This window comes from Pristiophorus japonicus, unplaced genomic scaffold (genome assembly GCF_044704955.1).
Source record: "Pristiophorus japonicus isolate sPriJap1 unplaced genomic scaffold, sPriJap1.hap1 HAP1_SCAFFOLD_510, whole genome shotgun sequence".
Classification (NCBI taxonomy): domain Eukaryota; kingdom Metazoa; phylum Chordata; class Chondrichthyes; family Pristiophoridae; genus Pristiophorus; species Pristiophorus japonicus.
In genome coordinates this window covers 249,998-265,924 of record NW_027254416.1, presented here as the reverse complement: position 1 = coordinate 265,924, position 15,927 = coordinate 249,998, and the positions used below count along the sequence as shown (strand labels likewise).

The window sequence follows — 15,927 nt, the reverse complement described above, 5'->3', positions numbered from 1 at the left end:
CTAAAAAGTGTGTGGTTTAATCTGTACCTGACAGTTTCTGGTCTATGAGTGTGGGTTTTAATCTATACCTATCAGCTTCTGGTGTGCAAGTGTGGGTTTTATTCTGTATATTTCAGTATCTCGTATATGAATCTGATCTGTTTCAATGGTGAAACAGCATCGGATCCTACCGCTCCAGTGGCCGTAAGATTCACAATGTAACTCAGCCACTTCGGATCACTGTTGGAGTGACAGCTTCTGCTGCCTGTGATAATAGGATTGAGGCCAGTTCTGTGTCTCTGCGCTCTGTGAATGATAATGCACTCACTGTGAGAAGGAGCTGCTTGCACTTTTCCTTGTATTCCAGGTGAAGGAAATATCAGATTTATACTGGCTCAATGAAGTATTTTGCTTTGTGAATAATAATACCAGAAAAATATTAGTTATGATATGGACGACTGAGACAGAGAATATAAAATAAAGTTGTAATGAATGGAAATGTTTATAATAAAGTAAAGTATCTGTAGAGAGGAAACCATGACACAAACAGTGTCCTTGTCACAGTTAACTCAGAGACTAAGGTCCTGAACTGAAAGAAAGGTAACTTCGATGGTATGAGACGTGAATTGGCTAGGATAGACTGGCAAATGATACTTAAAGGGTTGACGGTGGATAGGCAATGGCAGACACTTAAAGATCACATGGATGACCTTCAACAATTGTACATCCCTGTCTAGCATAAATATAAAATGGGGAAGGTGGCTCAACCGTGGCTAACAAGGGAAATTAGGGATAGTTTTAAAACCAAGGAAGAGGCATATAAATTGGCCAGAAAAAGCAGCAAACCTAAGGACTGGGAGAAATTTAGAATTCAGCAGAGAAGGACAAAGGGTTTAATTAGGAGGGGGAAAATAGAGTATGAGAGTAAGCTTGCTGGGAACATAAAAAGTGACTGAAAAAGCTTCGATAGATATGTGAAGAGAAAAAGATTAATGAAGACAAATGTAAGTCCCTTGCAGTCAGAATCAGGTGAATTTATAATGGGGAACAAAGAAATGGCAGAACAATTGACCAAATACTTCGGTTCTGTCTTCACTGAGGAAGACACAAATAACCTTTCGGAAATACTGGGGGACCGAGGGTCTAGCAAGAAAGAGGAACTGAAGTAAATCCTGTACCATGTGGGAACTCAGGGACACTTCCGGTGTCCCTGGCGACTACGTGTGCAGGAAATGTATCCGCCTCGAGCTCCTGACAGTCCGCGTTGCGGAATTGGAGCTGAGGGTGGATTCACTCTGGAGCATCCACGATGCTGAGAATGACGTGAGTATCACGTGTAGTGAGTTGGTCTTACCGCAGGAGAAGGGTCCACAGCCAAATAGGGAATGGAAGACCAGCAGGAAGAGTAGTGCAAGGAAGGTAGTGCAGGGGTCCCCTGTGGTCATCCCCCTGCAAAACAGATACACCGCTTTGAGTACTGCTGGGGGGGATGACTCATCAGGGGAGGGCAGCAGCAGCCAAGTTCATGGCACCATGGCTGGCTCTGCTGCACAGGAAGGCAGGAAAAAGAGTGGGAGCGCGATAGTGATAGGGGATTCAATGGTGAGGGGAATAGATAGACGTTTCTGCGGCCGCAACCGAGACTCCAGGATGGTATGTTGCCTCCCTGGTGCAAGGGTCAAGGATGTCTTGGAGCGGGTGCAGGACATTCTGAAATGGGAAGGAGAACAGCCAGTTGTCGTGGTGCACATTGGTACCAACGACATAGGTAAAAAAAAGGGATGAGGTCCTACGAAACGAATTTAAGGAGCTAGGAGCTAAATTAAAAAGTAGGACCTCAAAAGTAGTAATCTCAGGATTGCTACCAGTGCCACGTGCTAGTCAGAGTAGGAATCGCAGGATAGCGCAGATGAATACGTGGCTTGAGCAGTGGTGCAGCAAGGAGGGATTCAAATTCCTGGGGCATTGGAACCGGTTCTGGGGGAGGTGGGACCAGTACAAACCGGACGGTCTGCGCCTGGGCAGGACCGGAACCAATGTCCTAGGGGGAGTGTTTGCTAGTGCTGTTGGGGAGGAGTTAAACTAATATGGCAGGGGGATGGGAACCAATGCAGGGAGACAAAAAGGAGGCAAAAGCAAAAGACAGAAAGGAGATGAGGAAAAGTGGAGGGCAGAAAAGCCTAAGGCAAAGAACAAAAAGGGCCACTGTACAGCAAAATTCTAAAAGGACAAAGGGTGTTAAAAAAACAAGCCTGAAGGCGTTGTGTCTTAATGCAAGGAGTATCCGCAATAAGGTGGATGAATTAACTGTGCAAATAGACGTTAACAAATATGATGTGATTGGGATTACAGAGACGTGGCTCCAGGATGATCAGGGCTGGGAACTCAACATCCAGGGGTATTCAACATTCAGGAAGGATAGAATAAAAGGAACAGGAGGTGGGGTAGCATTGCTGGTTAAAGAGGAGATTAATGCAATAGTTAGGAAAGACATTAGCTTGGATGATGTGGAATCTATATGGGTAGAGCTGCAGAACACCAAAGGGCAAAAAACGTTAGTGGGAGTTGTGTACAGACCTCCAAACAGTAGTAGTGATGTTGGGGAGGGCATCAAACAGGAAATTAGGGGTGCATGCAATAAAGGTGTAGCAGTTATAATGGGTGACTTTAATATGCACATAGATTGGGCTAGCCAAACTGGAAGCAATACGGTGGAGGAGGCTTTCCTGGAGTGCATCAGGGATGGTTTTCTAGACCAATATGTCGAGGAACCAACTAGGGGGGAGGCCATCTTAGACTGGGTGTTGTGTAATGAGAGAGGATTAATTAGCAATCTCATTGTGCGAGGCCCCTTGGGGAAGAGTGACCATAATATGGTGGAATTCTGCATTAGGATGGAGAATGAAACAGTTAATTCAGAGACCATGGTCCAGAACTTAAAGAAGGGTAACTTTGAAGGTATGAGGCGTGAATTGGCTAGGATAGATTGGCGAATGATACTTCAGGGGTTGACTGTGGATGGGCAATGGCAGACATTTAGAGACCGCATGGATGAATTACAACAATTGTACGTTCCTGTCTGGCGTAAAAATAAAAAAGGGAAGGTGGCTCAACCGTGGCTATCAAGGGAAATCAGGGATAGTATTAAAGCCAAGGAAGTGGCATACAAATTGGCCAGAAATAGCAGCGAACCCAGGGACTGGGAGAAATTTAGAACTCAGCAGAGGAGGACAAAGGGTTTGATTAGGGCAGGGAAAATGGAGTACGAGAAGAAGCTTGCAGGGAACATTAAGGCGGATTGCAAAAGTTTCTATAGATATGTAAAGAGAAAAAGGTTAGTAAAGACAAACGTAGGTCCCCTGCAGTCAGAATCAGGGGAAGTCATAACGGGGAACAAAGAAATGGCAGACCAATCGAACAAGTACTTTGGTTCAGTATTCACTAAGGAGGACACAAACAACCTTCCGGATATAAAAGGGGTCAGAGGGTCTAGTAAGGAGGAGGAACTGAGGGAAATCTTTATTAGTCGGGAAATTGTGTTGGGGAAATTGATGGGATTGAAGGCCGAGAAATCCCCAGGGCCTGATGGACTGCATTCCAGAGTACTTAAGGAGGTGGCCTTGGAAATAGCGGATGCATTGACAGTCATTATCCAACATTCCATTGACTCTGGATCAGTTCCTATCGAGTGGAGGGTAGCCAATGTAACCCCACTTTTTAAAAAAGGAGGGAGAGAGAAAACAGGGAATTATAGACCGGTCAGCCTGACCTCAGTAGTGGGTAAAATGATGGAATCAATTATTAAGGATGTCATAGCAGCGCATTTGGAAAATGGTGACATGATAGGTCCAAGTCAGCATGGATTTGTGAAAGGGAAATCATGCTTGACAAATCTTCTGGAATTTTTTGAGGATGTTTCCAGTAAAGTAGACTAAGGAGAACCAGTTGATGTTGTATATTTGGACTTTCAGAAGGCTTTCGACAAGGTCCCACACAGAGATTAATGTGCAAAGTTAAAGCACATGGGATTGGGGGTAGTGTGCTGACGTGGATTGAGAACTGGTTGTCAGACAGGAAGCAAAGAGTAGGAGTAAATGGGTACTTTTCAGAATGGCAGGCAGTGACTAGTGGGGTACCGCAAGGTTCTGTGCTGGGGCCCCAACTGTTTACATTGTACATTAATGATTTAGACGAGGGGATTAAATGTAGTATCTCCAAATTTGCGGATGACACTAAGTTGGGTGGCAGTGTGAGCTGCGAGGAGGATGCTATGAGGCTGCAGAGTGACTTGGATAGGTTAGGTGAGTGGGCAAATGCATGGCAGATGAAGTATAATGTGGATAAATGTGAGGTTATCCACTTTGGTGGTAAAAACAGAGAGACGGACTATTATCTGAATGGTGACAGATTAGGAAAAGGGAAGGTGCAACGAGACCTGGGTGTCATGGTACATCATTCATTGAAGGTTGGCATGCAGGTACAGCAGGCGGTTAAGAAATCAAATGGCATGTTGGCCTTCATAGCGAGGGGATTTGAGTACAGAGGCAGAGAGGTGTTGCTACAGTTGTACAGGGCCTTGGTGAGGCCACACCTGGAGTATTGTGTACAGTTTTGGTCTCCTAACTTGAGGAAGGACATTCTTGCTATTGAGGGAGTGCAGCGAAGATTCACCAGACTGATTCCCGGGATGGTGGGACTGACCTATCAAGAAAGACTGGATCAACTGGGCTTGTATTCACTGGAGTTCAGAAGAATGAGAGGGGACCTCATAGAAATGTTTAAAATTCTGACGGGTTTAGACAGGTTAGAAGCAGAAAGAATGTTCCCAATGTGGGGGAAGTCCAGAACCAGGGGTCACAGTCTGAGGATAAGGGGTAAGCCATTTAGGACCGAGATGAGGAGAAACTTCTTCACCCAGAGAGTGGTGAACCTGTGGAATTCTCTACCACAGAAAGTAGTTGAGGCCAATTCACTAAATATATTCAAAAGGGAGTTAGATGAAGTCCTTACTACTCGAGGGATCAAGGGGTATGGCGAGAAAGCAGGAGGCAGGTACTGAAGTTGAATGTTCAGCCATGAACTCGTTGAATGGTGGTGCAGGCTGGAGGGGCTGAATGGCCTGCTCCTGCACCTATTTTCTATGTTTCTATGTTTCTAGTCAGGAAATTGTGTTCGGGAAATTGATGGGATTGAAGGCCGAGAAATCTCCAGGGCCTGACAATCTGCATCCCAGAGTACTGAAGGAAGTGGCCCTAGAAATAGTGGATGCATTGGTGGTCATTTTCCAACATTTTATAGACTCTCAATCAGTTCCTATGGATTGGAGGGTAGCTAATGTAACCCCAATTTTTAAAAAAGGATGGAGAGAGAAAACACGGAATTATAGACCGGTTAGCCTGACATCGGTAGTGGGGAAAATGTTGAAATCAATTATTAAAGACGTAATAGCAGCGCATTTGGAAAGCAGTGACAGGATCGGTCCAAGACAGCATGGATTTATGAAAGGGAAATCAGGCTTGACAAATCTTCTATAATTTTTTGAGGATGTAACTAGTAGAGTGGACAAGGGAGAACCAGTGGATATGGTGTATTTGGACTTTCAAAAAGCTTTTGACAAGGTCCCATACAAGAGATTAGTGTGCAAAATTAAAGCACATTGTATTGGGGCTAATATATTGACATGATAGAGATCTGGTTTGCAGACAGGAAGCAAAGAGTAGGAATGAACGGGTCCTTTTCAGAATGGCAGGCAGTGACAAGTGGGGTACCGCAAAGTTCAGTGCTGGGACCCCAGCTATTTACAATATACATTAATGATTTGGACGAAGGAATTGAATGTAATATCTCCACGTTTCCAGATGACACTAAGCTGGGTGGCAGTGTGAGCTTTGAGGCGGAAGCTAAGAGGCTGCAGAATGACTTGGACAGGTTAGGTGAGTGGGCAAAAGCATGGCAAATGCAGTATAATGTAGATAAATGTGAAGTTATCCACTTTGGTGGCAAAAACAGAAAGGCAGAATATTATTTGAATGGTGACAGATTAGGAAAAGGGGAGGTGCAACGAGACCTGAGTGTCATGGTGCATCAGTCATTGAAAGTTGGCATGCAGGTACAGCAGGCAGTGAAGAAGGCAAATGGCATGTTAGCCTTCATAGCGAGAGGATTTGAGTATAGGAGTAGGGAGGTCTTACTGCAGTTGTACAGGGCCTTGGTGAGGCCACACCTTGGGGAGGGCATCAAACAGGAAATTAGGGGTGCATGCAATAAAGGTGCAGCAGTTATTATGGGTGACTTTGATATGCATATAGATTGGGCTAACCAAGCTGGAAGCAATACATAGAAACATAGAAACATAGAAAATAGGTGCAGGAGTAGGCCATTCGGCCCTTCTAGCCTGCACTGCCATTCAATGAGTTCATGGCTGAACATGCAACTTCAGTACCCCATTCCTGCTTTCTCACCATACCCCTTGATTCCCCTAGTAGTAAGGACTTCATCTAACTCCTTTTTGAATATATTTAGTGAATTGGCCTCAACATCTTTCTGTGGTAGAGAATTCCACAGGTTCACCACTCTCTGGGTGAAGAAATTCCTCCTCATCTCGGTCCTAAATGGCTTCCCCCTTATCCTTAGACTGTGTCCCCTGGTTCTGGACTTCCCCAACATTGGGAACATTCTTCCTGCATCTAACCTGTCTAACCCCGTCAGAATTTTAAATGTTTCTATGAGGTCCCCTCTCATTCTTCTGAACTCCAGTGAATACAAGCACAGTTGATCCAGTCTTTCTTGATAGGTCAGACACTGTTTCTCTCTCTGGTATTAAAAGAAGTGGCTACAGAGATGGTGGCTACATTGGTTGTAATCTGCCAAAAATCCCTGGATCCTGGATTTTTGATTGGAAAACAGCAAATGTAATTCCCTTATTTAAGAAAGGAGGGAGACAGAAAGCAGGAAACTGTTAGCCTAACATCAGTCATTGGGAAAATGCTGGAGTCCATTATTGATGAAGTAGCAGCAGGACATTTAGAAGATCATGGTACAGTCAAGCAGAGTCAGCATGGTTTTATGAAAGGGAAATCATGCTTGACAAATTTATTGGTGTTCTTTGAGGATGTAATGAGCAGGGTGGATAAAGGGGAACCAGTAGGTGTCATGTATTTGGATTTCTAGAAGGCATTCGATAAGGTGCCACATAAAAGGTTACTGCACAAGATAAGAGCTCACAGAATTGGGAGTAATATATTGACATGGATAGAGGATTGGCTAACTAACAGAAAACAGAATTGGGATAAATAGGTCATTTTCAGGTTGGCAAAGTAACTAGTGGGGTGCCATAGGGATCAGTGCTGGGAACTCAACTATTTACAATCTATATTAATGACTTGGATGAAGGGACCGAGAGTAATGTAGTTTAATTTGCTGATGATACAAAGATAGGTGGAAAAGCAATTTGTGAGGAAGACGCAAAGAATCGACTAAGGGATATGGATAAGCTAAGTGAGTGAGCAAAAATTTGGGAGATGGAGTATAATGTGGGAAAATGTGAGGTTATCCACTTTGGTATGAAAAATATAAAAGCAAATTATTTAAATGGGGAAAGATTAGAAAATGCTGCAGTACAGAGGGATCTGCAGGTCCTTGTACATGAAACACAAAAAGTTAGCATGCAGGTACAGCAAGTAATTAAGAAGGCAAATGGAATGTTGGCCTCTTTTGCAAGGGGGGATGGAGTATAAAAGTAGGGAAGACCTGCTACAACTGTACAGGGTGTTGGTGACACCACACCTGGAGTACTTTATACAGTTTTGGTCTCTTTGCATTGGAGGCAGTTCAGAGAAGGTTCACGAGGTTGATTCGTGAGATGAGGGGGTTATGAAGAAAGGTTGAGCAGTTTAGGCCTATATTCATTGGAGTTTAGAAGAATGTGAGGTGATCTTATTGAGCACAACAGTGGCAAATGGAATTCCATCCAGAGAAGTGTGAGGTAATACATTTGGGGAGGGCTAACAAGGAAAGGGAATACACATTAAATGGTAGGTCACTGAAAAGTGTAGAAGAACAAAGCAAGTGCATGTCCACAAATCCCTGAAGCTGGCAGGCCAGGTAGATAAGGTGGATAAGAAGGCATACGGAATGCTTGTTTTTATTAGCTGAGGCATAGAATACAAGAGCAGGGGTGATTATGCATGAACTGTATAAAATACTAGTTAGGCTACAGTTAGAGTACTGCGTGTAGTTCTGGTCACCGCATTACAGGAAGGATGTGATTGCACTGGAGAGGGTACAGAGGAGATTTACGAGGATGTTGCCAGGAGTGGAGAATCTTAGCTATGAGGACAGATTGGATAGACTGGGTTTGTTTTCCTTGAAACAGAGGAGACTGAGGTGTATAATATTATGAGGGGCCTAGATATAGTGAATAGAAAGGGCCTATTTCCGAGCAGAGGGGTCAACAACTCGGTGCATAAATTTAAAGTAATTGGTAGAAGGTTAGAGGTGATTTAAGGGGAGATTTCTCCACCCAGACGTTGTTGGGGGTCTGGAGCTCACTGCCTGAAAGGGTGGCTGAGGCAGAAACCCTCACCACGTTTTTAAAAAGTACTTGGATGTGCACTTGAGGCGCTGTAACCTGCGGACCTAAAGCTGGGAAGTGGGATTAGGTCGGATAGCCTCCTGTTGGCTGGCATGGACATGGCCTCCTTCTGTGCTGTAAATTTCCATGATTCTATGATTGTCAATCTGGTGAGTAAATGATCAGAAAAATAGTCAAACTGCCCCAGGGTCACGTCGTTCAGCCGCCGAATCCATAGAGAGTGCGGCCCTGCCGCTTCAGAGCGTACACTATATCCATGGCTGTGACCATTTTGCGTTTGGTGTGTTCAGTGTAGGTGACCACATCCCTGATCACATTCTCCAGGAAAACCTTCAGCACCCCGTGGGTCTCCTCGTAGATCAGACCCGAGATCCACTTGACACCGCCACAGCGATCCAGGTGGCAGATGGCAGGTTTGGTGATGCCCTGGATGTTATCACTGAGCACTTTACGGTGGTGTTTGGCTCCGCCTTTACCCAGTCCTTTGCCTCCTTTACCTCGGCCAGACATCATAATTCTTCACAGGAACATAAATTGAATGATAAACTCTCGCCATCCAGATGTGTTTATGAAGCCAGCCCGGACCTGGTTGAGGAAGGCAGAGTGTGAGAGAGGCAAGGAGGAACCAGAATCAGAGTGACAGGTTGAGCAGAGACAGCAGCCTCTGAGCTTCCAGATCTGCCTCCAGACTTCACGCTCCAGCATTGAAATACTTGCCTGCTCCTTCCCGGTACCCTCTCCCCGCCCAGTGTTTAACCCGACGGGAAGGGCCCTTGCGACCTCCCCTCCCCCACTCTGCCAGCGGCTGCCGTTTCCTCTGTGCTGGGCTGATGATCGTTGAACACATCAGGGAGCGGAGATATCCTGGGCCCGAGTAAGAGAGCAAACAGCAGCCTCCTTCCAGCAGCTCATCACATTGAGACTATGTCCGTAAATGGGCTTTGTGTCAGGGTATCGGGGGCTGTTTGTAAGAGGCAGAGTGGAGCAGGAAGTAGTTTGGGAACATGGAGTGAGTGGGGGAAGGGAGCGGAGATATCCCGGGTTGTGTGTGTACAGTGTAAGGCAACAGAGAAAGTTAATCACCGCACTCTTTCAAGACATTGCTGCTTTCTTTCACAAATCAGTAGTAAATGTTCCTGATTCCCAATCTCACCGTGTCTGCTCTTGGACATTGAACAGTGGAAACACAGCTTGACAGTGAGGATGTGAGGAGTGTCACAAAGTGCATCTATTGAAGGCACCAAGACAGAAGTGTGAAAGTGGACATTTCAAATTTGGTAATTTTGTTTCGGTGCATTGAGTTCTCCAGAACAGTGTTGAAGGTGATCGAGAACAGGCCCTTAACTTGGTTCTCATAGACTGAGAACAATTGTGGTACAGCCCAGGTACCTGTGGATATAATCCAGAAAGCGATTCAGAATTTTACAGGTAGCCCTGTGGGAGAGGAAGTTATAAATCTCGACTGTATCAATCGGGTGATCCCATTCATGAACCAGTGCCGGATTTGTATTGTGACTGGATGCTGATAACTTTCTATAAAACTACCCTACACAACTGGTGTGGAAAATCTGAGTGCCGCTGTACTGCAGTGAGGTCAGAAACATAGAAAGTAGGTGCAGGAGTAGGCCATACGGTCCTTCGAGCCTGCACCGCCATTCAATATGATCAAGTCTGATCATGCAACTTCAGTACCCCATTCCTGCTTTCTCTCCATACCCCTTGATCCCTTTAGCCGTAAGGGCCACAACTAACTCCATTTTGAATATATCTAACGAACTGGCCTCAACAACTTTCTGTGGTAGAGAATGCCACAGGTTCACAATTCTCTGAGCGAAGAAGTTCTCTTCTCAGTCCTAAATGGCTTATCCCTTATCCTGAGACTGTGACCCCTGGTTCTGGACTTCCTCAACATCAGAAAATAGCTGGAGTCCCAGTACTGAGCCCTGCGGCACCCCACTAGTCACTGCCATTCTGCAAAGGACCCGTTTATCCCGACTCTGTGCTTCCTATCTGCCAACATTCTCTATCCACGTCAGTATATTACCCCCAATACCATGTGCTTTAATTTTGCACACCAATCTCTTGTGTGGGACCTTGTCAAAAGCCTTTTGAAAGTCCAAATACACCACATCCACTGGTTCTCCCTTGTCCACTCTACCAGTTACATCCTCAAAAAATTCTTAGTTAGCCATGGCTGGTTCTTCTTAAGAGTCTTTCTTTCTCACTGGAATATATCTTTGCTGAGAGTTATAAAATATCTCCTTAAATGTCTGTCACTGCTTATCTACCATCTTACCCTTCCTTTGTAATTGCCTTTATTTAAGTTCAGGGCACGAGTACGAGACCCAAGTTTCTCAGCCTCAAACTGAATTTGAAATTATACCATGTTATGATCACTCTTCCCAAGAGGATCCTTTACTATGAGATCATTAATTACACATTACCAGATCTAAAATAGTCTGTTCCCTGGTTGGCTCCACATCGTATTGTTCTAAGAACATCCCGAATACACTCTATGAACTCTTCCTTAAGGCTACCTTTGCCAATTTGATTTGTCCAATCAAAAAGATTAAAATCACCCATGATTATTGCAGTATTTCTTACAAGCCTCCATGTGTTGTTGATTTATATGCTGTCCTGCAGTGTAGCTACTGTTAGGGGGCCTATAGACTACTCCTACCAGTGATTTCTTTCCCTTATTATTTCTTATCTTGACACAAACTGGTTCTACATCTTGATCTTCTGAGAAGAAAAGGCTGGTGTTTACAACCATCTTCAGCCAGATGTGCCGAGAGGATGATCCATATCGGCCTCCTCCTAAGGAAGCCAGTCTTCAGCCAATTCGATTCACTCCACGTGATATCAAGAAACAGCTGAATGCATTGGATACAGCAAAGGCTATGGGTTCCGACAATACACCGGCTGTTGTGCTGAAGACTTGTGCTCCAGAACTAGCCGCACCTCTAGCCAAGTTGTTCGAGTACAGTTACAACACTGGCATCGATGCGACAATGTGGAACACTGCCACAAAAAGCAGGACAAATCCAATCTGGTCAATTACCGCCCCATCAGTCTATTCTTAATCATTAGCAAAGTGATGGAAGTTGTCACCAACAGTGGTATCAAGCGGCACTTATTCACCAATAACTTGCTCACTGATACCCAATTTGGGTTCCGCCAGGACCACTCGGCTCCAGACCTCATCACAGCCTTGGTCCAAACATGGTCAAAAGAGCTGAATTCCAGAGGCAAAGTGAGAGTGACTGCCCTCGACATCAGGGCAGCATTTGACCGAGTGCGGCATCAAGGAGCTGTAGTAAAACTGAAGTCAATGGGAATCTGGGGGAAAACTCTATACTGGCTGGAGTCATACCTAGCACAAAGGAAGATAGTTGTGGTAGTTGGAGGTCAATCATCACAGCCCCAGGACATCGTTGCAGGAGTTCCTCAGGGCAGTGTCCTAGGCCCAACCATCTTCAGTTGCTTCATCAATGACCTTCCTTCCATTATAAGGTCAGAAGTGGGAATGTTCGCTGATGACTGCACAGTGTTCAGTTCCATTCGCAACTCCTCAGATAATGGAGCAGTCCATGCCTGCGTACAGCAAGACCTGGACAACATTCAGGCTTGGGCTGATAAGTGGCAAGTAACAGTCACGACACAAGTGCCAGGCAATGACTATCTCCAACAAGCAAGAGTCTAACCACCACCCCATAACATTCAATGGCATTACCATAGCCGAATCCCCTACCATCAACATCCTTGGGGTTACCATTGACCAGAAACTTAACTGGAACAGCCACATAAATACTGTGGCAACAAGAGCAAGTCAGAGGCTGGGTATTCTATGGTGAGTGTCTCACCTCCTGACTCCCCAGAGCCTTTCTACCATCTACAAGGCACAAGTCAGGAGTGTGATGGAATACTCTCCACTTGCTTGGATAAATGCAACTGCGACAACACTCAAGAAGCTTGACACCATCCATGACAAAGCAGCCCGCTTTATTGGCACCCATCCACCACCTTAAACATCCACTCCCTCCATCATCGATGTACCGTGGCTGCAGTGTTTACCATGTACAAGATACACTGCATCAACTCGCCAAGGCTTCTTCGGCAGTACCTCACAAACCCACGACCTCTACCAACGAGAAGGACAAGGGCAGCAGGCGCATGGGAACACCACCATTTCCACGTTTCCTTCCAAGTCACACACCATCCTGATTTGAAAGCATATCGCCATTCCTTCATTATCGCTGGGTCAAAATCCTGGAACTCCCTCCCTAACAGTACTGTGGGAGTACCTTCACCACACGCACTGCAGCAGTTCAAGAAGATGGCTCCCCCCCACCCATCTTCTCAAGGGCAATTATGGATGGACAATAAATGCTGGCCTTACCAGCGACGCCCACATCCCGTGAACGAATAAAAAAAAGAATCAGAACCATCTGACCTTTCAAGTCGGCGTTAAAGATTCCATGACATTATTTCGAAGAAAAGAGAGATCTCCGGTGTCCTGGCTAACATTTATCCCTCAACGAACATCACTAAAACAGAAGCCGTGAAAAGGCTCAAAAATGGGACAGTCGGTAACAGGATATCAATTAGCCTCCTCTTGAAGAAATCAAGGAATCGACTCACTGTATGTAGGAAACAAAGCTGATTTATTTGACAGTTGTTTGACAGAGGGTGCAGAAAAGATTTACAAGAATGATTCCAGGGATGAGGGACTTCAGTTACATGGATAGACTGGTGAAGCTGGGGTTGTTCTTCTTAGAACAGAGAAGGTTGAAAGGAGATTTGATAGAGGTGCTCTAAAATCATGAGGGGTCTGGACAGAGTAGAGAGAAAATATTCCCATTGGCGGAAGGGTTGAGAACCAGAGGACACAGATTCAAGGTGATTGGCAGAAGAACCAAAGGCGACATGAGAAAAAACTTTTCTTTAAGCAGCGAGTGGTTAGGATCTGGAATGCACGGCCTAAAAGGGTGGTGGAAGCAGATTCAATCGTGGCTTTCAAAAAGGGAATTGATAAGTACATGAAATAAAACATTTGCAGGGCCACGGGGAAAGGGCAGGGAGTGGGACTATTTACAATGTATATTAACGACTTGGAAGAAGGGACTGAGTGTAATGTAGCCAAGTTTGCTGATGATACAAAGATGAGAGGAAAAGCAATGTGTGAGGAGGACACAAAAAATTAGCAAAAGGAATAGACAGGCTAAGTGAGTGGGCAAAAATTTGGCAGATGGAGTGTAATGTTGGAAAGTCTGAGGTCATGCACTTTGGTAGAAAAAAATCAAAGAGCAAGTTATTATTTAAATGGAGAAAGATTGCAAAGTGCTGCAGTACAGCAGGACCTGTGGGTACTTTGGAGGCAGTTCAGAGAAGTTTCACTTGGTTGATTCCGGAGATGAGGGGGTTGACTTATGAGGGAAGGTTGAGTAGGTTGGGTCTCTACTCATTGGAATTCAGAAGAATGAGACGTGATCTTATCAAAACATATATGAGGGGGCTTGACAAGGTGGATGCAGAGAGGATGTTTCCACTGATGCGGGAGACTAGAACTAGAGGCCGCCCAGTTAAAACAGAGATGAGGAGAAATTTCTTCTCTCAGAGGGTTGTAAATCTGTGGACTTCGCTGCCTCAGAGAGATGTGGAAGCTGGGACATTGAATAAATTTAAGACAGAAATAGACAGTTTCTTAAACGATAAAGCGTTATGGAGAGTGGGCAGGGAAGTGGAGCAGTGTCCACGATCAGACCAGCCATGATCTTATTGAACGGTGGAGCAGACTCGAGGGGTGGTGTGGCCTACTCCTGCTCCTATTTCTTATGTTCTTATGACTAGCTGAAGTGCTCTTGCAGAGAGCCGGCATGGGTTCGATGGTCCAAAAGGCCTCCTACTGTGCTGTGACCATTCTATGATTCAATGATATCCAGAAAATTAAACTCCAGCCCAGATATAGGGATTAATTCCACCAGCGGCAACATGTTTCAGTCCTGGATGTGATTAACGGCAACAATAACAGCAGAGTCCAACCCCTGCAGTCACTTGTGAACTCGCTGGTGTGTCAGCAGGTTGGATGACGGAGTGAATCCCTTCCCACACTCAGAGCAGGTGAATGGCCTCTCCCCAGTGTGAACTCGCTGGTGTCTCAGCAGGTTGGATGATCGAGTGAAATGCTTCTCACACTCGGAGCAGATGAACGGCCTCTCCCCAGTATGAATGCGTTGGTGTCTCAGCAGGTTGGATGATCGAGTGAAATGCTTCTCACACTCGGAGCAGGTGAATAGCCTCTCCCCAGTGTGAACTCGCTGGTGTGCTAGCAGGTAAGACGATCGATTGAAAGCCTTCCCACACTCAGAGCAGATGAACGGCCTCTCCCCAGTATGAATGCGTTGGTGTGTCAGCAGGTGGGATGATCGAGTGAAACCCTTCCCACATTCAGAGCAGATGAATGGCCTCTCCCCAGTGTGAACGTGTTGGTGTGTCAACAGGTCAAATGATCGAGTGAATCCTTTCCCACACACGGGACAGGTAAACGGCCTCTCCCCAGTGTGAACACGCTGGTGTTCAGTGAGCTCGGATGAACGAGTGAATCCCTTCTCACACATGGAGCAGGTGAATGGCCTCTCCCCAGTGTGAATTCGCTTGTGTACCAGCAGGTTGGATGACTGAGTGAATCCCTTCCCACACACGGGGCAGGTGAACGGTCTCTCCCCAGTGTGAATTCGCTTGTGTATCCGCAGGTTGGATGACTGAGTGAATCCCTTCCCACACACTGGGCAGGTAAACGGCCTCTCCGCAGTGTGAACACGCTGGTGTTCAGTGAGGTCGGATGAACGAGTGAATCCCTTCTCACACATGGAGCAGGTGAATGGCCTCTCCCCAGTGTGAATTCGCTTGTGTACCAGCAAGTTGGATGACTGAGTGAATCCCTTCCCACACACGGGGCAGGTGAATGGCTTCTCTCCGTTGTGATGCCGTCGATGAGTTTCCAGCGCAGAGGGGCAATTGAATGCCTTCCCACAGTCTCCACATTCCCATGGTTTCTCCATGGTGCGGGTGTCCTTGTGTCTCTCCAGGTTGGATGATCAATTGAAACTTCGTCCACATACACAATATGTGAACGGTTTCTCACCGCTGTGAATGGTGCGATGTTTTTTCAGGCTGTGTAACTGGTTAAAGCTCTTTCCACAGTCAGTGCACTGGAACACTCTCACTCGGGTGTGTGTGTCTCGGTGCTTTACCAGTCACACTAATGTTTAATATCTTTTCTCACAGACAGAACAGACAACCGTTTCTCCTTCCACATTCAAAGGCTGATGATATACAGGTGAATCGAGTGACTG

At 45.7% G+C, this 15,927-nt stretch overlaps 2 protein-coding genes across 2 annotated transcripts; both read right to left on the bottom strand.

Moving 5' to 3' along the window:
* Positions 1 to 8,586: 8,586 nt before the first annotated feature.
* On the bottom strand, positions 8,587 to 9,349 carry LOC139253756 (histone H4-like). Its single transcript, XM_070873550.1, has one exon. It carries the CDS (start codon positions 9,083 to 9,085, stop codon positions 8,771 to 8,773), a length of 315 nt encoding a protein of 104 aa, XP_070729651.1. The 5' UTR covers positions 9,086 to 9,349; the 3' UTR covers positions 8,587 to 8,770.
* Positions 9,350 to 14,019: 4,670 nt separating this feature from the next.
* LOC139253752 (zinc finger protein 271-like) lies at positions 14,020 to 15,694 on the bottom strand. The gene has a single exon (XM_070873549.1). The coding sequence runs from the start codon at positions 15,631 to 15,633 to the stop codon at positions 14,623 to 14,625; it is 1,011 nt and encodes a 336-aa protein (XP_070729650.1). The 5' UTR covers positions 15,634 to 15,694; the 3' UTR covers positions 14,020 to 14,622.
* Between the last annotated feature and the right edge of the window lie 233 nt (positions 15,695 to 15,927).